This window comes from Chiloscyllium plagiosum, chromosome 16 (assembly GCF_004010195.1).
Source record: "Chiloscyllium plagiosum isolate BGI_BamShark_2017 chromosome 16, ASM401019v2, whole genome shotgun sequence".
Taxonomy (NCBI): Eukaryota; Metazoa; Chordata; class Chondrichthyes; order Orectolobiformes; family Hemiscylliidae; genus Chiloscyllium; species Chiloscyllium plagiosum.
In genome coordinates, this window is record NC_057725.1 from 32,838,948 (window position 1) to 32,862,570 (window position 23,623).

Below are 23,623 nucleotides of genomic sequence, written 5' to 3' on the forward strand. Positions count from 1 at the left end.
TAAAATTGAATGTAGTGGACAGAGGAGAAGGTTACCTCATAGTACAACAGGCCATCGATAAAATGGGTTGATGGGGTGAGGAGTGTCAGATGGAGTTTAATTTAGACAAATGCATGGTGCTGCATTTTGGAAAGGCAAATCAGGGCAGGACCAACACACTTAATGGTAAGGTCCTGCGGAGTGTTGCTGAACAAACAGACCTTGGAGTCACAGATTCATAGTTCCCTGAAAATAGAATCCCACAAGACAGGATAGTGAAGAAGGTATTTAATATGCATGCCTTTATTGGTCAGTGGAGAGTATAGGAGTTGGGAGGTGATGTTGTGGCTGAATTGTTGTGATCACTTTTGGAATACTGCATTCAATTCTGATCTACCTGTTTTGGGAAGGATTTTGTGAAACTTGAAAGGGTTCAGAAAAGATTTACAAGGATGTGGTTGGGGTCGACGGCTTTTTAGCAATAGGGAAAGGCTGAATAGGCTGGGGCTACTTTCCATGGAGTGTCAGAGGCTGAAGGGTGACCTTCTAAAGGTTTATAAAATCATGAGGGGCATAGATAGAGTGCATAGCCAAGTTGGTGGGCTGGTGGAAACCAAAACTGGAGGGCATCGGTTTAAGGTGAGAGGGGAAAGATTTAAAAGGGACCTAAGAGTCAACTTGTTCACGCAGAGAATGGTGCATGTATGGAATGAGCCTCCAGAGGAGGTTGTGGAAGCTGGTACAATTACAACATTTAAAAGGCATCTGAATAGGTATATGAATAGGAAGGATTAGGAAGGACATGGGCCAAATACTCGCAGATGGGACTAGAACAATTCAGAATATCTGGGCAGTATGGATGTGTTGGACCAAAGGGTCTATTTCCATGTTGTACAGGTCAATAACTCTATGAATGTAGGTGTACTGGGCAAGTAATTTGGGGGAGACTTGGAATGAGCTGTTGGAAATGGGAAAATGCAATTGAATTTCAAGTTGTATTCATCACAGATATTCTTGGAACGATGAAAATCTCGAGCAGCCTAAATACTATACATGAGTAGATCTGAGAGACATTTTCTGTATCAACATCAAATAATTTGCAGCTTGAGTCTTTCTCCCAGACTATCTTCTACCTTTCCTTTAAAGTTCCAAATAGAGTCATGTTATTGTACTCCTTTGCTGTATCTCCAAATTATTTTGTACAATTTTTTTTAATCATCCTGAGGTTATTACCTTCTGGATTAATTCCACCTTCAGCTTCCTGTTTATTTTCATCTTGCGACTGATCTTGGTTGATGTGATCAGTGACCTCCATTGTCCTGTCCTTATGGCTTTCTTTGCCTGTGCGGATTTCCTGTGTTTCTAAATTCATGCAAAGTAGGTAACAGTGTCAACGGTGTAAATACTGGTGTCAGGTAATTACACACATGAAAATCAATTAAGGATACACAAGGTAGGATTTGCAGCATTAACATAGAAGGAAACCTGTGGGATATATTGGGGTGAAGTATTCCTTTGTCAATCTTTTCCCCTTTTTACACCTTGTTTTACCCCAAGAGAGACTCTGTTTCACTTTCTCCAGCTGATGTCCCACACTGTCATGACCTGCTGATGGAGGATGTCCCAACAAACTGCTGAGCTCTCTTGCTCAGTGCTCTCCAACACCATCATCACCTGCTGCTGGAGGGTCCATCACACACAAGTTTGGTAAATGAAGCAGTTAAGAAGCATCCTAAGAGTGAGAAGTAGAGGCAAAGAGAAATATATCAAAACTTTTAGACATTAGGGCTTTGACAACTGAAGGCCCAACCATCAATGGTAGAACAATTTCCCAACAGGTTTTTTCAAGAATCCAAGATGGGAGGAGTGTGGAGCTCTTAAACAGACAGGGAGAGTTAATAATACAGGGAACAATGACACAAGGGCAGGAGATGGAAACAAGCTTGAAAATGACCAGTCCTGGAGCCAAAGGTAAGCAATGGGGTAATGGGCAAACAGACATTGGTATGAGTTAGGACTGGTGCAGATTTTGTATGAGCTTACATTTCAAGAGGGTGGAAGATGGGAAGCTGGATGAAAGTACACTAGAATAGTCAACCCTACAAGTGGCAAAAGCATGGATGAGTGTTTTAATAGCAAACAAACTGACACAGAGAAAGATTTGGACAATGTTTCAAGCATGGAAGTTGATAGCCTTGGTGACGAAGTGCACATTTGGAAAACTTATCTTGATGTCAGCTTGAGACAGTTATCAGAGAGAGGAATGGAGACGTTGTCTTGGAAATTGAGCCTTCCCATTATTTAGTTGAGGCAAATTTCTGCTTCTCTAGTACTGACCAATCAGTGTGACAAAGCAGTAACTGTAGTTGGGTGCAGAGTTGTGGTGGTGAGTTAGAGCTGAGTGAAGAGCCATGATCCATAAGTTGAAATTTTGTACTTGAATGAAGTTGCTGAGGAGCAGCCTGTAGACAAAAAAAAATCAGAAAATGACAAGGATAGATCCTTGGGAAACTCCAGAGATAATAGCATGGAGCATGAACACGTCGGTGACTCTCCAGCAAATTTTTCGCACAGAGGGCGGTGAGTGTACGGAGTGAGCTGTCAGAGGAAGTTGTGGAGACTGGTACAATTACAACACTTAAAAGGTTGAACATATGACCAGGAAGGGTTGAGAGGGACATGGGCCAAATGATGGCAAATGGGACAAGAATAATTCAGGATATCTGGTAGGCATGGATGAGTTGGACCAAATGGTCTGTTTCCATGCTGTAGAGCTCCATAACTCTATGAGTCTAGGTGTGCTGGGCAAGAAATTTGGGAGTCTTCGATTGAGCAGTTGGAAGTGCAAAAGGAAAATGCCATTGAATTTCAAGTTGCATTCATCACATATATTCTTGTAATGATGAAAATCGGGAAGATCTTAAATACCATGCACATTGTCAATTTGAGAGAGTTTTACTTTATGAATTTAAAATAATTCGGACACAAAGCATCTCTACCAGACTTGCTACTATTTTTCCATTAAAGTTTTAAACAGAGTCATGTTACTGTATCCTTTCCTGTATCTCCAAATTATATTGTACAAATTTTTTTAATCGTCCTGAGATTATTACCTTCTTGAGTAATTCCACCTTCGGCTTCCTGGTTATGTTCATCTTGCAACTGATCTTGGATGAGGTGATCGGTGACCTGCATTGTCCTGTCATCTTGGATTACTTCGCCTGTGCGGATTTCCTGTGTTTCTACATTCATGCAAAGTAAATAACAGTATCAACAGTGTAAATCTTAGACTGGAGAAGGAGGACCAGTAATCGTGCTGTTGGCTAATGTCCAAAGATAATACATGCAAAGCAGCCTAAAATACAACTTTGTCAAACAAATGCAACAACTTCCATTTATACACCACCTTAAAGCAGTAAAATGAGCCAAGGTACTTTCCAAGGGGAAATGGTAAATAGGCAAAGTCTTTTCCCTGGGGTCTTGGAGTCCAGAACTAGAGGGCATAGGTTTAGGATGAGAGGGGAAAGACATAAAAGAGACCTAAGGGGCAACCTTTTCAAGCAGAGGGTGGTACATGTATGGAATGAGCTACCGGAGGATGTGGTGGCGGCTGGTATAATTGCAACATTTAAGAGGCATTTGGATGGGTATATGAATAGGAAGGGTTTGGAGGGATATGGGCCGGGTGCTGGCAGGTGGGACTAGATTGGGTTGGGATATCTGGTCGGCATGGACGGGTTGGACTGAAGGGTCTGTTTCCATGCTGTACATCTCTATGACTCTAATTGACACCAAGTAGTACATGACATTAGTAAGGCTGATGACCATAAGTAATATGACATTTGAATTTACTGATGACCGAACGATGGTGAAGCAGAGTTCTTTATTCCACAGGTATCAGGTAATTACAAACATGAAAATAAATTAACGATATGCAAGAAATTATTTACAGCATTTACATGGAAGGATGTCTGTGAGATAATTTTGGACTGAGGAATGTTTTTGCCTATCTTCTCCTCCTTTTACCAAAGACCCCTTGTTTTATTTTCCCCCCAGTGAGACTCTATTTAACTGCTCCACCTCATGTCCCTCACTGTCATGACCTGCTGGTGGAACATGTCCCAACAAACCGCTCAGTTCCGTTGGTCAGTGCTCTCCATCACCTGCTGCTAGAGGGCCCAACTGATGGGCAAACTAACCTCTGCACCATGGCACAAGAGGCTATTCAAGTTGGGGGAAGTGATAATATTAGAAGAAGAAGAAGAGAGATCAGAAGAAAAGTCATAATACTGGTGTATTCTATAATAAGACATACACATAGCATCCATTGACAGCAAAGTTGTGCTTGGTGTGTTGCCTGCCTGGTGCCAAAGTAAGAGACATCTTCAAGCAGCTTGAAAGGATATTGGAATGAGACAAGGAGGATCCAGTTGTCATAGTCCATGTTGAGACCAACAATTGGCACCGCGTCCTGTCCGAGGAATATCAGGAATTCGGAGCAAATTAAAGAACTGAACCTCAAGCGAATTGACATAGACATAAGAAAATTATGGAAGTAAACACATGGTTAAAGGAGAGATAGAGGAAAGAGGGATTTCATTTTGTGGGGCACTGGCCCCATTATTGGGACAGAAAGGACTTTAATACTGGGATAGGCTGCACCTGAACCAACCTGAGACCAATATCTTATCTGAAAGGCTAAATAGGGTAGTCATGGGTACTTTAAAATATTCAGTGTTGTTTGGAAAGGTTATTATAGTTTCTAATTCAAGGAACGTGTCAGAGAGCCAAACATCTGTCAGGAACCCTAATTCAGGCATGAGGGCGAATGGCAGTATTATAAGATGTTTCTTCTTTAAACTTCATTGGACTTAAATAATAATCAAATGATTTAAGCATCAGTGCTGAGGGTCAGGTTATAATGTTTGGTCCAAATCAGAGTTTATTACATGAATACATCGAGAATAAGGAATAAATTAAACAAGCTGCAGGCACAGATACAAATTGTAGACATGATATAAGAGCCATGACTGAGACATGGCTGTGTGATGGTCAGGACTGGGAACAAAATATTCTGGGTTATAAGGTTACAGAACAGACAGAAAAATGACAGAGGCTGTGGAGAAGTAGAAGTAAAATTATTTCAAGTGGGAAGGGAAGATATGGTGAGGGAAAGCATTCAGTGGAGACTGAAGGTTGAGCAGATTGAGTCCATAAGAAATGAATCATTCCAGCAGAACAGTTTTTTTTTGTCAATGAATACATTCAGGCCATCTGAGTGGGAATTAAATCTTGAGCTATTTTTGCAGCGACAAGTAGTGAGGTCATAGCAAAGTCCGTCAGTTAACCTGTCCCTGTGTCTTGGAGAAGGATGGAGAGAATGACATCCAGTGAATAAGCACAAAGACACCAAAAGGCTTCATTGGCAACTTTGTCAGTTTAGTTTTAAATTTTAAAGGGAAAGTAGAAGTGATACTTCCCTGGTGTTCAGTGTCTGTGAAGGATATTGCTAGGAAAAGAGTTGCATTTTCTTTCAGCTATCTTTTGACAGAATCTTTAAAAAATTAATGGCATTGTTTGATTTTCCTTTCAGTGAAAATTAACTTCTGTTCTTATGATAAAACAACATTAGCAGTCTCATATGAATATGTTTAGTGCCTGGTCAATGCATTACCCAAAACGGACAAATAAACCTTATCTTCTATCAAGTGAGTTTTCACACTGGAATCTGAGTTGTTCAGGCAACAACCAACTCATTGATGTTCAGTTTCTGCTATGGCTATGCAGTTCCTGACCTCAATAAAATCTTCATCAAGCATGGAGAAAAGAACTGAACTCAAGAGATAATGTGAGAGTGATTGTCCTTGACAACATGGCAACATTTCACCAAGGATGGTATCAAGGAGCCCTGCCAAATGTGGATACATTGTGAAATGGAGAACAAATCTCCACTGGTTGGAGTCTGAAAGGAGGATGGCTGCTTCTTGGAGGCTAATCGTTTCAGCTTTAGGATATCACTGCAGGCTGATGTCAATGTACACCTAACCATCTTCAGCTGCTTCATCAAAGATCTGGCTCCATCATAAGTGAGAATGATTGTCAATGTTTGCACAATGTTCAGTCCCAACCAAGACTCTGTGATACTGAAACAAACTGTGCCTGTAAGCAGCAAGTCGGATAATAGGCAAGATGTGGAGGTGCCAGTGTTGGACTGGGGTGGACAAAATTAAAATTCACACAACACCAGGTTATAGTCCAACAGCTTTATAGGCATGTAACATTGGCACTACACAAATGTCATACATTTACTATCTCCAGCAACATGAGGATCTAACCTTCTTCCTTCTTGACATCTAATGACATTAGCTGAATCCATCACTGTCAAGATTCTGGGAGTAACTTTTGACCAGAAATTGATCTAAGCCAAGAATTTGTCATAGGCTTTCAATTCTGTGGAGAGTAAATCCTCTAGTGACTACTCTGGTTCACCATTAACAAGGCTGAAGTCAGGAGAATGATACAGTACTCTCCTATTTCCTGGATAGTGTGATTCTAACTACACTCAAGAACCAGGACAACATCCAACACAAAGCAGCCCATCCGAATGGCAGCTTAGCCCTCCGCTTAACGTTAAACTCCCTCAATCACAAATATACAGTGGCAGCAGTGTGCACCCTGTACAAGATGTACTGCAATAACCTTCCAAGTCTCCTTTGACAACACCTTCCGGACTTGCAATCTGTACCATCTGTACAAAGATAATGGGACAACATCTTTGGATACATTAGAATACAGTGAAAAGCTGCAGGAATGTGAAAAGATGTTGCATTGTTGTCATGGTAACTCATCTTTGTTTGCATGAAAACTGATATATTTGTGATGTGTTTGTGATACTTTCTGTTCTATGAATATCTCCACTGAAACCTCTTGCTCCCCCTCCTTCCCACTGTTATACACAACATTCAACACCTCGAGACTGACCACTGTAACTTCCCAACTCAGAGTTAGTTTGCTGACCATCTAAGATTTCATAGTGTTTCTTGATATCACTAATTGTCAGCAGATCCACAAAACAGATAAATACAAACATGATACAGAGACTTTTCTTCATGTATCCCTTCAGTGTTCTTGTTTAAATTCTAAACTGAATTCAAAGCAACAGTTATTGTGCAATCAAATTTGGGTAATTTGGTTCTGATTTGCTGTTGAGTAGGGTTTTCTCTAAATTACACACAGTGTATTCTCAAATTGATTTAGTTTCTTTGGTTGCAATCTGCTTAATTAAGAACGTGACGACCCACAAAAAGTGAGAATTTTCAGAGTACTTGGTAGCAACTTCTCAAACAGCATGTTGAATGTACCAATCTTATGGTAACCTTGCATTTTACTGTATACACACACATACACTTCCCTGTTTGAATATTTACTGAGGCTGGGATTATCAGGATCTCCAGACAGTTCCAGAAAAGACCTTGAGGTCATTACTATTCTGCAGCCTAAATGTAATGGCAAGATATTGCATTCACCGTTGTGACTACTTTGCTTAAAGGTTGTCTCTGCGACATATCTACTGGCACCTCAGTTATTCAGCTGATTCTGCTTATTGCAATTACTTTGTGTTTGTGAGTAATAGGAGTTTGCATTCAAGCTTCACCCCATGATGTCAGCATTCAATTCAGGTGAGTTTTCAGTATTCTACTGAAGGAGTACTATAAATGGCTTCATCATGGTTCTGTCACATGGTGAGTCTTTTGAGCTCGCTGCAACAGATCTTACTCTTACATATCTTACAGAGTTGAAAATGCTGATTTTTAAAATTGCACTGAATGAGGGACCCATCCAACTGCTCAGGTGCGTGTAATAGTTCCCTGACATCATCATGAGGATGAGGAGAATGGTCTCTGCTTACAGTGAAAATTATTCTCCTCAAACAACACACTTTTTATAATGAAAGCAGTAACAGCTTGAAATACTGAGCAGTCTCTATGGAGACAAAGAGAATGAGTGCTTTGGTCCAATGATCCCTCATTAGAACAGGTAAAATGTCCCAATCTTAAAAATTAACTTTGTTCCTCACCACAGATTTAATCTTACCTGCTGATTGCTTCTGGACTGTCCTGTGGTTATTTTAGGTTCTATAATTGTTTTGTGTTGTGTTTGTAATAATTTTATCCATTATTGACAATGCTTTCCATCACACAAATACTTCTCAAGTACATGGTGCTGGATTCTATTCTGTGATACTGCACAAAGCCTTGAGACTAGGAATAGTTTGCAAGTTCCTTTCCAATTGAAGTGCACCCTGAGATTATTTGGAAGCTTGTTGTAATAGAATATATGATTGAGTACACAAGTCAGAATAGAAGTTATGTTTTTGGCATGAATACTTAATTCTTTTAAAGGGTGCACCTGCTTGACTGTTATTGTCTTCATTTTTCTTCGGTGTTGGTTGTCCTTTACTAACTGCAAAAAATGTACATTAGTGAGCTGACGAAGATTCAGATTTTTCTGAATGTGACGTTATTACAAGCAAACCATTCGAAACTATTCTTGAAGTTCCTTCTATGATGAAGTTCTGATAACATTTCAACAAAACATTTATCTCAAATCTTTGACTGCTCATTATAATGTCAGAGAACCAAACGTTAAAGTATTGTAAATATTAAAGTAAAACCTTTAATATAATTGTTATTACTAACTAGATTGCCACTGTTCAATTATGTTTAACTTGTTAATGAATTAAATTGTTAATTTGGGCGGCACGTGGTACAGTGTTTAGCACTGCTGCCTCACAGCACCAGAGACCCGGGTTCAATTCCCGCCTCAGGCGACTGACTGTGTGGAGTTTGCACATTCTCCCCGTGTCTGTGTGGGTTTCTGCCAGGTACTCCGGTTTCCTCCCACAGTCCAAAAATGTGCAGGTTAGGTGCACTGGCCATGCTAAATTGCCCGTAGTATTAGGTGAAGGGGTAAATGTAGGGGAATGGGTCTGGGTGGGTTGCACTTCGGCGGGTCGGTGTGGACTTGTTGGGCCGAAGGGCCTGTTTCCACACTGTAAGTGATCTAATCTAATCTAATTAATTCCTCCCCACAGATTTAACGTTACTTGCTGAGTGTCTCTAGACTGTGCTGTTTTTAATTTAGGTTTCCAGCATCTATAATCGTTTTGTTTTGTATTTGAAATAATTTTCTTCATTATTGACAATAACACAAATACTTCCTAAGTACATGTGCAATTCTAACATGGTCCTGTATTCTACTGCTTTGACGCTGAGGAATGTTTGCAAATTCCTTTACAATTGAAGAGCATATGAGATTACTTGGAAGCTAATTGTAGGAGAATATATGACTGAATACTTGAGTAAGAATGGAAGTTGTGTTTTTGGCATTAATCCTTACTTTGTTCAAAGTCAGCAGCCCTTTGATGAACTGGTTTTCGATAATTTTCACTTACTTCAGGTGAATATGATATTAGCAATCTGACAAAGATTTGGATTCTGAATGTGATATTTTTACAAGCAAACCATTCTACATTATTGTTGAAGTTCCTTCTGCAATAAAATTTTGCTAACATACCAACAAAACATTTATCTCAACTCTTTCACTGATGAAGTATAATATAGCAGAACCAAACATTGAAGTATTGTAAATATTAAAGTGAACCTTTTATGTAATTGTTATTGCTAATTTGTTTGCCACTGTTCAATTACAGTTAATTTGTTTTAATTGTATAAAATTGCAGAATCAATATGTGTGGCACTGGAAAAGCACAGCCGGTCAGGTAGCATCTGAGGAGCAGGAGAAGCAAGATTTTGAGCATAACCACTTCTTCAGGAATGTGGTGGGGTCCAAGGGGACTGTGAGATAAATGGGAGGGGGTGTGGGCCTAGGGGAAGATGGCTCAGAATGCAATGGGTGAATGGCGGTGGGGGGTGATGGTGATAGGTCAGAGTGGACAGGGCAGTGGATAGGTGGGAAGGAAGATGGTAGGACAGTTCAAGAGGGCAGTGCCGACTTGGTGAACATGCAAGTCCTGGGCCTCCTCCCCCATCAAATCCCAGCAACATGACGTCTGGAAGATGAACACCTCATCTTCAGCCTTGGAACCCTCCAACCACATGGAATCAATGTCGATTTTACCAGTTTCCTCATCTCCCGCACCCCCCCCCCACCACTACCACCCACCTTATCCCAGAACTCGGCACCTCACTCATGAATTGTCCAACCAGTCCATCTTCCTTCCACCTAACTGCTCCACCCTGCACTCCAACCTATCACAATTACGCCCCACCTTCATCCATCTATTGCCTTCCTAGCTACCTTTCCCCAGCGCCACCCACTCCCATTTATATCTCAGCCCAATTGGGACCACCCCCCTCCCCACATTCCTGATGAAGGGCTTGTGCTCGAAACGCCAACTCTCCTGCTCCTCGGATGCTGCCTGACCTGCTGTGCCTTTCCAGTACCACACCTTTGACTCTGATCTCCAGCATCACTTTCTCCAAAATTGCAGGATCACAGCTGAAAGTAATAATCATTAAGCAACAATAATAACAGCAGAGGCCATATATGTGGCAGAGACAATTACTGTAGTTTCTACAATTGATATAGATATTTATAATGAAAGAGGTTAAGGACTATAGCAATATTCACCGGAATTAGTCCAATAAATGTGATTGAAAATGATTGTCAGGGACTAAATTAATCTATACAGGAATTTTGGTTCCTTCAAGGAAACCATTCTTTTCCCATCATTGTGAATAATATCCTCAGGTTGAAGAGAAGTAAAAAATAACTCCTTTAACAGACCCCATTAGCTTGACTGCCTGTTATTATGATTATTAGTAATATTATTATTATGCATATGATTATGCAAGAATTCCAACATTGCATTCCAGTAATTCTCAAAGTTTAAAAGATGACTGTAAAGTGTTAAATGACTGTAAAGTGTCATGAAATAAATCAATAAAGAAACTGGGAGTAGAAAATTAGGAAATGGCTAAGGTATTAGTTTTAGGGGACAAAATGGTTACCAAAAGGGAAATGTGCCTGACCAGAAGCTAGAAGTGAAATGAAGGACAGTTCTGAGGGTGCAAGTTGAGAATGGAATGGTATTGGTGATGATCTTTCAGGAATCACTGCAATCGTCACAGATATTCTTGGAATGATGAAATCTTGAAGATCTTACATACCATACACAAGTACATTTGAGAGACTTTTTCATATAACTTTAATGTAATTTGAACTTAAAGTATCTCCCCCGGAATATCTTTCCTTTTAAGTTGAGAATAGAGTCAAGTTACTGTACTCCTTTCCTCTGTCTCCAAATTATATGGTACAATTTTTTTTCAATTGTCCTGCGATTATTACCTTCTTGATTAATTCCACCTTCAGCTCCCTGGTTATTTTCATCTTGCAACTGATCTTGTGTGCTGCGATCAGTGACCTGCATTGTCCTGTCCTCATGGCTGTCTTTGCCTGTGTGGATTTCCTGTGTTTCTACATTCATGCAAAGTAAATAAAATGTCAACAGTGTAAACCTCAGACTGGAGAAATGTTGTTGGTTAATATCCAAAGATAATACATGCACTGCTGGCTAAAATACAACTTGTGGAACAAATGCAACAACTTACATTTATACACCACTTCACAGCTCTAAAATGAGCCAAGGTACATTGCAAGGGGAATTGGTAATCATCATTTGACACCAAGTAGCACATGACATTTGTAAGGCAGATTATCATAAGTAATATGTAATTTGAACTTTCAGATTACCGAAAGATGGTGAAGCAGGATTATTTATTCCACTGGTGTCAGATAATTACAAACATGAAATTAATTTAAAGTAATGCAATAAATATTGGAGCAACTGGGCTTGTATACGCTTGAGTTTAGAAGGCTGAGAGGGGATCTGATTGAGATGTATAAGATTATTAAAGGATTGGACACTCTGGAGGCTGGAAGCATGTTTCCGCTGATGGGTGAGTCCTGAACCAGAGGACACAGTTTAAAAATAAGGCTAGGCCACTTAGAACAGAGTTGAGGAGAAACTTCTTCACGCAGAGAATGGTGGGTGTATGGAATGCTCTACCCTAGAAGGCTGTGGAGGCCAAGTCTCTATATACTTTCAAGAAAGAGTTGGATAGAGCTCTTAAGGATAGTGGAATCAAGGGTTATGGGGATAAGGCAGGAACAGGATACTGATTGAGGATGATCAGCCATGATAATAATGAATGGTGGTGCTGGCTCGAAGGGCAGAATGGCCTACTCCTGCACCTATTGTCTATTGAAGCATTTACTGCATTTACAGAGAAGGAAATGTGTGGGATAATTTTGGGCTGAGATATTCCTTTGTCTATCTGTTCCTCCTTTTACACCTTGTTTTTCCCCCCAAGAGAGACTCTGTTTCACTTTCTCCAGCTGATGTCCCACACTGTCATGACCTGCTGATGGAGGATGTCCCAACAAACTGTTGAGCTCTCTTGCTCAGTGCTCACCAACACCATCATCACCTGCTGCTGGAGGGTCCATCACACACAAGTTTGATAAATGATGCATTTAGGAAGCACCTTTGGAGTAAGAGGTAGTGGCAGAGAGAAATATGTGAAAAATATTAGACTTCAGGGTCTAGACAACTGAAGGCACAACCATCAGTGGTAGAACAATTTCCTAGGATTTTGCAAGATTCCAGTTGGGTGGAGGGTGGACAGGAAAAGTTAATAATAGAGGGAGCAATGACACAAGGGCAGGATTTGAAAACAAAGTTGGAAATTACCAGGCCTGGAGCCAAAAGTAAGCAATAGGGCAATGGGCAAACAGACATTGGTATGAATTAGGACTGGTGCAGATTTTGTATGAGCTTACATTTCAAGAGGGTGAAAGATGGGAAGCTGGATGAAAGTACACTAGAATAGTCAACCCGACAAGTGACAAAAGCATAGATGAGTGTTTTAGCAGCAAACAAACTGACACAGAGAAAGATTTGGACAATGTTTCAGACATGGAAGTTGGTAGCCTTGGTGATGAAGTGCATGTTTGGAAAGGTTATCTTGATGTCAGCTTGAGACTGTTATCAGAGAGAGGATTGGAGGTGATGTCTAGGAAATCAAACCTTCTCAATATTTAGCTCGGGCAAATTTCTGCTCCTCTAGTACTGATCAATCAATGTGACAAAGTAGTGACAGTATTTGAGTGCAGAGTTTTGGTGGTGAGTTAGAGCCGAGTGAAGAGTGTATTTGATGCAGCAGTTAAAATTTTGTTATTGCATAAAGTTGCTGAGGAGTAGTCTGTAGACAAAAAAAACTGAAGGATAAGGATAGATCCTTGGGAAACTCCAGAGATAGTAGTATGGGACCATGAAGAAGTAGGTGACTCTCCAGCTACAAATGGACAGATATAAATGAAACCAAGTGACCTCAGTCCCACATAGTTGGGTGAGCGAGCACAGGGAGATAGTGTGTCCAATCCTGACAAAGGCAGCCGGCAAATCAGGGAAGAGGAGAGATTGTTTACCCTTGTCACAATCACACTGGAAATCCTTGTGACTCAACCTCCATGCCAAAGATATCTATGAAAGTCTTGCACATGTTTCTGGAGGTGAGAATTAACAAGAAGGGGGTGGTGGTTTAAGCAAACATTTTGCAGTGACAGGAACCTACAGGTTATCTTTGAATTTTAGGGTGTTCTTGAAATATAGTCTACACAGTGCAAGAGAAAGCAGGATCACCTAGTGCTCTGTATGGTCCTACCACACCATATGGTGAATTGTTAACCCAAGTGACCTTCATGCCTTTGAATTAAATAAATTGAGATAAGAGGCATGTTACAGATGGGGCATGGTTGGTTTCAATCGAGCCAAAGACATCTCAGCTCGAGCTGTGGGTATGACTGAGAAGATCTGCATGTTCAGAAGTGTCATGATGAATGGATGGTCAAAAGCTAAGCAGTGGGAATTTGATAACATCACTGCAAGTGACTTGAGATAGACACAATAAGGTTGAAAGTGGGATTGTGAGTTGAGAATGATACAAGGAAATGATCAGTGATGGCATTATTTACAGCTGAGAAGATGGGAGTAGTGAAGGCAAGGGTGGATGTGTGTTAGGGTAGTTTATATGAAGGCGAAAGTGTGAGAATAGATTGGCAGTGAACTCAGAAAAGAGAGGGACTATTATAAATTGAAATAATAGTTCAAATCTTCAAAGATGAGAAGTTGTTCAAGGGAGAAGCTGAGGGAAGAAAATAATCATGATGTCCTTGAGAAATTTGGCATGATCGAAAATTGGAAACCATAGAAAAGGGATTTTAAATAAGAATTGAGAGGGGTGGAAAAAGATCCTTATAAATGGTGAACCTGCCAGAGTTAGTTACCACAAGGACTACACTGCCACCAGATGGCGGTGGAGAACAATGACAGTTGGAGAAGCTTCATTAACGGGAAGTTGTCATCCTCAGTCAGGATTCCATCAAAACCATGATGTCAATAATATCATTCACAAAGTGCTTATGCAGGTTAGGCCATTTGGAGTCAAGCATTTGTAACCAATCTGCTGATAGGGTCTAAAGTGTCAGTGCTGGGAGTGGGTGGGGAATTAGATTGGTAAGGCGGAACCCCATTCGGTAGAGACCTATGTGGGGGAGTTCACAGCAGGGAAGCAGCTAAGTGGCTTTTTAAAGTGTAACCTTACTGTTTATTTATGTAAATCTATATTAGTGAGTAGAGTGAGTTCTGTTTTGATTTAGTGTTATTATTAAGATCCATCTCTTGATTAAAATAATGAAAATAGGTACTAAGTTATCCTGGAGCAGTGTTTTTTAGAGCAGTATGACAGATATTTTTCTGAGTCTGAAGATTGTTGAGGTGCATAGATGGCCTTCGGTGGAGTGATGTGCTCTTCCTGTTGGATGTGGGAGATTAGGGAGAGTTTCCATGTTACTGTTGAGTGTGTCTGCAGCAAGTGTGTATGGTCGCAAGTCCTATTGCACTGCATGGATTGGTTGGAGAGCAGGTTAGAGGAATTTGTCGGAGCTGGGGGATGAAATGGATGGCCATTGGAGGAGAGAGAGAAACCGAAAATACAGTCATGTAGATGGGTCACTTCCAAGAAAGGTAGGAGAGGAAGGCAGGTAGTTCAGGAGAGTTCAGTTCCTGTTCAGGTGAAAGGCAAGACCAGTAGGTATAGGGAATGCTAGATGATGAGAGAAATTGAGTTTTTGGTCAAGAATAAGAAGGAAGCATGTGTCACGCATAGACAGCAGAGATCTACTAAATCCCTCAAAGATTACAAATGCAGTACAGAAAACTTATGGGAGGGAATCTGGAGGGGAAAGCAGGGACATGAGACAGCTTTGGCAAATCGGGTTAAGGAGAATCGAAAGGTCAAAACGACTCGTGAGAGAATAGGGCCCCTAAGAGATCAGCAAGGCCACCTATGTCTGGAACTGCACGAGATGAGGGAGAAACTAAATGAGTCTTTTACTGTGGGAAAGAATTTGGAAGATGGGGAACATTTGGCTATAAATATTGAAAAATCTTGAAATATGTCCATATTACAGAGGAGGTGGTGCTAGATGTCTTAAAACTCACAAAGATGAATAAATCCCCAAGACCTGGTCAGGTGTAATCTAGAATTCTGTGGGAAGCTATGAAAATGATTGCAGGGTGCCTTGCTGAGATATTTATATCATCAATAGTCACAGGTGAGGTGACGGAAGATTGGAGGTTGGCAAACCTGGTGCCACTATTTAAGAAAGCTGGTCAGGAGAAGCCAGGGAGCTATTGATGGTGAACCTGATATTGGTGATGGGCAAGTTGTTGGAGAGGAACCTGAGGGTAGGATTTACATGTATTTGGAAAGACAAGGACTGAATAGGGATAGTCAGAATGGCTTTGTGCGTGGGAAATTGTGTCTCCATAACTTGATGCAGTTTTCTGAAGAAGTAACAAAGAGGATTGATCTGTACGAGATCTGTATGGATGTCAGAAAGGCATTTGACAAGGTTCCTCATGGTAGGATGTTACACAAGATTAGATGACATGGATTACAGGAAGAACTGGCTTGAAGATTGAAGACAGAGGGTGGTGGTGGTGGATTGTTTTTCAGACTGAAGGCCTCTGACCAGTGGTGTGCCATGGTGATGGATCCACTGCTTTTTGTCATTTTTGTAAATTATTTGCATGTGAACAGAGGAAGTATGGTTAGTAAGTTTGCAGATGACACCAAAATTGGAGGTGTAGTGGATAGCGAAGAAGGTTACCTCATAGTCAAGAGAACATTGATCAGATGGGCCAATGGGCTGAGGAGTGGCAGATGGAGTTTAATTTAGATAAATGCACAGTGCTGCATTTTGGAAAGGCAAATCAGGGCAGGACCAATGCGCTTAAGGGTAAGGTCCTAAGGAGCGTTGCTGAACAAAGACCTTGGAATCACAGATTCGTAGTTCCTGAAAGTGGAATCCCAGAAGACATGATAGTGAAGAAGGCAATTTGTATGCTTACCTTTATTGGTCAGTGCAGAGTATAGGAGTTGGGAGGTCATGTTGTGGCTTAGTGTTTCAGCCACCTTTGGAATACTGCATTCAATTCAGATCTACCAGATGTGGGAAGGATGTTGTGAAACTTGAAAGGGTTCAGAGAAGATTTACAAGGATGTTGTTGGGGTTGGAGGCTTTTTAGCAATAGGGAAAGGCTGAATAGGCTGGGGCTGCAGAGTCAGAGGGTGGCCTTCTAAAGGTTTATAAAATCATGAGGGGCATGGATAGAGTGCATAGCCAAGATCTTTTTCCTGGGATGGAGGAATGCAAAACTCGAGGGCATTGGTTTAAGGTGAGAGGGGAAAGATTTAAAAATAACCTAACAGTCAATTTGTTCATGCAGAGGATGGTGTGTGTGTGGAATGAGCTGCTAGTGGTGGTGGAGAGTAGTACAATTACAACATTCAAAAGGCATCTGGATGGGTATATGAATAGGAAGGGTTTGGAGGGATATGGGCCAAGTGCTGGCTGATGGGATGAGAATAATTCAACGTTCTGGTCAGCATGGATGAGTTGGACCAAAGAGTCTGTTTCCATGCTGTACAGCTCCATAACTCTGAGTGTAGGTGTGCTGGGCAAGTAAATTGGAGGAGACTTGGAATGAGCTGTTGGAAATGCAAACAGGAAAATGCCATTGAATTTCAAGTTGCATGCATCACAGATATTCTTGGAAAGATGAAAATCTCGAACAGCTTTAATACTATACACGAGTAGATCTGAGAGACATTTTCTGTATCAATGTAAAATAATTTGCAGCTTGAGTATCTGTCCCTGACTATCTTCTACCTTCCCTTTACAGTTTTAAACAAAGTCATGTTACTGCACTCCTTTCCTGTATCTCCAAATTATATCATACAATTTTTTTTTAATCGTCCAGAGGTTATTACCTTCTTGATTAATTTCACCTTCAGCTTCCTGGTTATGTACATCTTGCGACTGATCTTGGATGAGGTGATCAGTGACCTGCATTTTCCTGTCCTCATGGCTTTCTTTGCCTCTGTGGATTTCCTGTGTTTCTACATTCATGCAAAATAAATAAGTGTCAATAGTGTAAACCTCAGACTGGAGAAGGAGGACCAGTAATCGTGCTGTTAGCTAATGTCCAAAGATAATACATGCACAGCATGCTGAAATACCACTTGTGAAACAAATGCAACAACTTTCATTTATTCACCACTTTAAAGCAGTAAAATGAGCCAAAGTACTTTACAAAGGGAAATGGTAATCATCAATTGACACCAAGTAGTACATGACATTAGTAAGCCAGATGACCATAAGTAATATGAAACTTGAATATACTGCTGACTGAAAGATGGTGAAGCAGAGTTCTTTATTCCACTGGTGCCAGTTTATTACAAACATGAACATAAATGAGGGATATGCAAGAAACTATTTGCATGGAAGGATGTCTGTGGGATAATTTTGAGCTGAGCAATGCTTTTGCCTATCTTCTCCTACTTTTACCAAACACACCTTGTTTTTTTTTTCCCCAGCGAGACTCCTTTTAATTGCTCTATCTCATGTCCCTCACTGTTATGACTTGCTGGTGGAACATGTCCCAACAAACTGCTCAGTTCCATTGGTCAGTGCTCTCCATCACCTGCTGCTAGAGGGTCCAACTGATGGGCAAACTGACCACTGCACCATGGTACAAGAGCTATTCAAGTAGGTGGATCAGGAAGAAAAGTGATAATAGTAGTGCATTCTATTATAAGGGATATACATAGCATCCATTGTCAGCAAGATGCAAAGTTGTGCTTGGTGTGTTGCCTGCCTGGTGCCAAGGTAAGAGACATCTTCAAGCAGCTTGAAAGGATATTGGAATGAGACAAGGAGGATCCAGTTGTCGTAGTCCATGTTGAGACCAACAATTGGCACACGTCCTGTTTAGGGAATATCAGGAATTCAGAGCAAATTAAAGAACTGGACCTCGAGCGTTACAATTTCTGGATTATTAATCGAGCCACATTCAAATTGACAAAGACATAAGAAAATTATGGAAGTAAACACATGGTTAAAGGAGAGATAGTGGAAAGACGGATTTCATTATGTGGGGCACTGGCCTCAATGTTGGAACAGAAAAGACCTGTAATACTGGGATGGGCTGTACCTGAACCAACCTGGGACCAATGTGTTATCTGAAAGGCTAAATAGGTAGTCATGGGTACTTTAAAATATTGAGTGTTGTTTGCAAGAAGTTATTACAGTTTATACTTCAAGGAACATGACAGATTGCCAAGAAACTATCAGGAATCCTAATTCAGACATGAGGGCGAATGGCAAAAGAATAAGAAGTTTCTTCATTAAACTTCATTGGACTGAAATAATAAATAGGTGACTTAAGCATCAGCGCTGAGGGACAGGTTATAGTGTTTGGTCCAAATCAGAGTTCATTACATGAATACACTGAGAATAACGAATAAATTAAACAAGCTGCAGGCACTGATACAAATTGTAGATATGATGTAAGAGCCATGACTGAGACATGGCTGTGTGATGGTCAGGACTGGGAACAAAATATTCCGGGTTATAAGGTTACAGAACAGACAGAAAAATGACAGAGGCTGTGGAGGAGCCTTACTGATTAGAAGTAAAATTACTTCAAATGGGAAGGGAGGATATAGTGAGGGAAAGCATTCAGTGGGGACTGAAGGTTGAACAGACTGAGTCCATAAGAAAAGATCCATTCCAACAGAGCAGTCATTTTTTGTCAATGAATACATTCAGGCCATCTGAGCAGGAATTAAATCTTGAGCTATTTTTGCAGCGACAAATAGTGAGGTCAAAGCAAAGTCAGTCAGTTAACCTGTTCCTGTGTCTTGGAGAAGGATAGAGAGAATGACATCCAGTGAATAAGCACAAAGACACCACAAGACTTCATTGGCAACTTTGTCAGTTTAGTTTTAAGTTTTAAAGGGATGGAAGGAGTGATACTTCCCTGGTGTTCAGTGTCTGTAAAGGATATTGCTTGGAAAAGGGTTGCATATTCTTTCAGCTATTCTTTGACAGAACCTTTAAAAAAATTAAAAGCTTGGTTTGATTTTCCTTTCAGTGAAAATTAACTTCTGTTCTTTTGTTAAACGCACATTTACAGTCTCATGTGAACATGTATAGTGCCTGGCCAACAGAGTTCCTAAATCGGAAAAATAAACCTTATCTTCTATCAAGTGAGTTTTCACACTGGAATCTGAGTTGTTCAGGCAACAACCAACTCATTGATGTTCAGTTTCTGCTAAGGCTATACAGTTCCTGACCTCAATAAAATCTTCATCAAGCATGGAGAAAAGAACTGAACTCAAGAGATCATGTGAGAGTGACTGTCCTTGACAACATGGCAACATTTCACCAAGGATGGTATCAAGGAGCCCTGCCAAATGTGGATACATTGTGAAATGGAGAACAAATCTCCACTGGTTGGAGTCTGAAAGGAGGATGGCTGCTTCTTGGAGGCTAATCGTTTCAGCTTTAGGATATCACTGCAGGCTGATGTCAAGGCAGTGTCCCACACCTAACCACCTTCAGCTGCTTCACTAATGACCTAACACCATCATAAGGTCAGAAGTGAGAATGATTGTCGATGATTGCACAATGTTCAGTCCCAACCAAGACTCTGTGATACTGAAACAGACTGTGTTTGTAAGCAGCAAGACTGATAATAGGCAAGATGTGGAGGTGCCAGTGTTGGACTGGGGTGGACAAAATTAAAACTCACACAACACCAGGTTATAGCCCAACAGCTTTATAGGCATGTAACATTGGCACTATACAAATGTCAAACATTTACTATCTCCAGCCATAGAGGATCTAACCTTCTTCCTCCTTGACATCTAAGGACATTAGCTGAATCATCACTGTCAAGATTCTGGGAGTAATATTTGACCAGAAATTGATCAGAATCACGAATTAGTCAGAAGCTTTCAATTCTATGGCAAGCAAATCCTCTCCTGATTACCCTGACTTGATTCACCATTAACAAGGCTGAAGTCAGGAGAATGAAACAATAATCTCCCATTTCCTGGATAGTGTGATTCTAACTACACTCCAGCACCAGGACAATATCCAGCACAAAGCAGCCCAACCGAATGGCAGCTTAGCCCTCAGCTTAACGTTAAACTCCCTCAATCACAAATATACAGTGGCAGCAGTGCGCACCCTGTACAAGATGCACTGCAATATCTTGCCAAGTCTCTTCTGACAACATCTTCTGGGCTTGCAATCTGTACCATCTGTACAAAGACAATGGGACCAACAACCTTGGATACATCACCATACAGTGAAATGCTGCAGGAATGTGTAAAGATGTTGCATTGTTGTCATGGATACTCAGCGCCAAGTGCTCATCTTTGTTTGCATGAAACTGATATATTTGTGATACTTTTGTGATAATTGCTGTTCTCTTGTGAATATTTCCACTGGAATCTACCAGTGAAATAGCCTATTTGTTCTTGCTCCCCCTCCTTTCCACTGTCATATAAAACATTCAACACATCAAGACTGACCACTGTAACTTCCCAACTCAGACTTGGTTTGCTGACATGTAAGATTTCATGGTATTTCTTGATACCACTAATTGTTAGCAGAGCTACAAAACAGATAAATACAAACATGATGTAGACACTATTTTTTCATGTTTCCCTTCAGTGTTCTTGATAAAATTCTAAACTGAATTCACAGCAACAGTTATTGCTCAATCAAACTTGGGTAATTTGGTTCTGATTTGCTGTTGTGTAATTTTCCCTATATTACACAGAGTGTATTCTCAAACTGACTTAGTTTCCTTGGTTGCAATCTGCTTAATTAAGAACGAACACTCACTCTCTCACTCACTCTCTCTTCCCTGTTTAATATTTACTGAGGCTGGGAATATCAGGATCTCCAGACAGTTCCAGAAAAGACCTTGAGGTCATTACTATTCTGCAGCCTAAATGTAATGGCAAGATATTGCATTCACCGTTGTGACTACTTTGCTTAAAAGTGGTCTCTGTGACCTATCTACTGGCACCTCAGTTATTCAGCTGATTCTGCTTATTGCATGTAATAGCTCCCTGAGATCATTATGAGAATGAGGAGAATGGTCTCTGCCTACAGTGAAAATTATTCTCCTCAAACAAAGCCACCGCAAAACACTTTTAAATGAAAGCAGTAACAGCTTGAAATACTGCTCAGTCTCTATGGAGACAAACAGAACGAGTGCTTTAGTCCAATGATCCGTCATTAGAAGAGGTGAAATGTCCCAATCTTAAATATTAACTTTGTTCCTCACCACAGATTTAACCTTATCTGCTGAATGTTTCTGGACTGTCCTGTGGTTATTTTAGGTTTCCAGCATCTGTAATCATTTTCTTTTGAGTTTGTAATAATTTTATCCATTATTGACAATGCTTTCCATCACACAAATACTTCCTCAAGTACATGGTGTTGGATTCTATTCTGTGATACTGTGCAAAGCTTTGAGACTAGGAATAGTTTGCAAGTTCCTTTCCAATTGAAGTGCACCCTGAGATTATTTGGAAGCTTATTGTAATAGAATATATGACTGAGTACACAAGTCAGAATGGAAGTTATGTTTTTGGCATGAATACTTACTTCTTCTGGAGGAAGTAACTGCTTGACCGATATTGTTTTCATTTTTCTTCGGTGTTGATTGTCCTTTAATAATAATGCAAAAAATGTACATGAGCGAGCTGCTGAAGATTCGAATTTTTCTGAATGTGACGTTATTACAAGCAAACCATTCTAAACTATTCTTGAAGTTCCTTCTATGATGAAGTTCTGATAACATTTCAACAAAACATTTATCTTAAGTCTTTCACCGCTCATTATAATGTTGCAGAACCAAACATTGAAGTGTTGTAAATATTAAAGTGAAACCTTTAATATAATTGTTATTACTAATTAGATTGCCACTGTTCAATTATGTTTAATTTGTTAATGAATTAATCTGTTAAAATTAATTTAGTTCCTCACTACAGATTTAACCTTATCTGCTGAGTGTTTCTGGACTGTCTTGTTTTTATTTTAGGTTTACAGCATTTTCTTTTGTATTTGAAATAATTTTCTTCATTATTGACAATAACACAAATACTTCCCAAGTACATTTGCAATTCTGACATAGTCCTATATACTATTCTGTGATACTGCACAAAGCCTTGAGGCTGGGTAAAGCTTGCAAATTCCTTTACAATTGAAGAGCACGTGAGATTACTTGGAATCTAATTATTGGAGAATGTAGGACTGAATACTTGAGTAAGGATGGAAGTTGTGTTTTTGGCATTAATACTTACTTTGTTCAATGTCAGCAACCCTCTGCTGTACTGGTATTAGAGGACAATTTTCACTTTCTTCAGGTGATGGTGGTCCTTTAATAACAATGGAAAATATTGATATTTGTGAGCTGACAAAGATTTGGATTCTAAATGTGATATTTTGAGAAGCAAATCATTCTACATTATTGTTGAATTTCCTTCTACAATGAAGTTTTGATAACATTCCAACAAAACATTTGTCTCAAGTCTTTCACTGATGAAGTATAATATAGCAGAACCAAACATTGGAGTATTGTAAATATTAAAGTGAAATCTATTATCTAATTGCTATTGTTAATTTGTTTGCCACTGTTCAATGATGTTTAATTTGTTTTAATTGTACACAATTGCAGAGTGTGGAACTGGAAAAGCACAGCCGGTCAGACAGCATCCGAAGAGCAGGAGAAGTCACATTTTGAGCATAACCTTTTCATCAGGAATGTGGTGGGGTCCAAGAGGGCTGAGAGATAAATGGGAGGGGGGGTGGGTCTGGGGGAAGATGGCTCAGAATGCAGTAGGTGGATGGCAGTGGGGGGTGATAGTGATAGATCGGAGTGGAGAGGGCAGTGGATAGGTGGGAAGGAGATGGACACGTAGGACAGTGTAAGAGGGCAGTGCTGACTCGGCGGACATGCAAGTCCTGGGTCTGCTCCACCACCAAATCCTAAAAACATGACGTCTGGAGGATGAACACCTCATCTTCAGCCTTGGAACACTGCAACCATATGGAATCAATGTTGACTTCACAAGTTTCCTCATCTCCCGCACCACCCACCCCTCCCCCCCCCCCCCCCCCCCCCCCCCCC

General features: G+C 40.4%; 1 protein-coding gene across 10 annotated transcripts in view; it reads right to left on the bottom strand.

The window, feature by feature from the left end:
* Window positions 1-23,623, bottom strand: part of LOC122557767 (myb-like protein X) — an 84,677-nt gene that overhangs the window by 23,157 nt on the left and 37,897 nt on the right. For 4 of the 10 annotated variants that reach the window (XM_043705741.1, XM_043705737.1, XM_043705738.1 and 1 more), the window contains 6 exons: window positions 22,797-22,871; window positions 22,099-22,161; window positions 17,400-17,528; window positions 11,350-11,478; window positions 3,093-3,221; window positions 1,213-1,341 (listed from right to left, as the gene is read on the bottom strand). In XM_043705741.1, the coding sequence (XP_043561676.1) occupies window positions 1,213-1,341; window positions 3,093-3,221; window positions 11,350-11,478; window positions 17,400-17,528; window positions 22,099-22,161; window positions 22,797-22,871 (654 nt within the window). The remainder of the gene's footprint in view (window positions 1-1,212; window positions 1,342-3,092; window positions 3,222-11,349; window positions 11,479-17,399; window positions 17,529-22,098; window positions 22,162-22,796; window positions 22,872-23,623) is intronic. The other 6 variants (XM_043705742.1, XM_043705743.1, XM_043705744.1 and 3 more) reach the window with 6 other exon arrangements.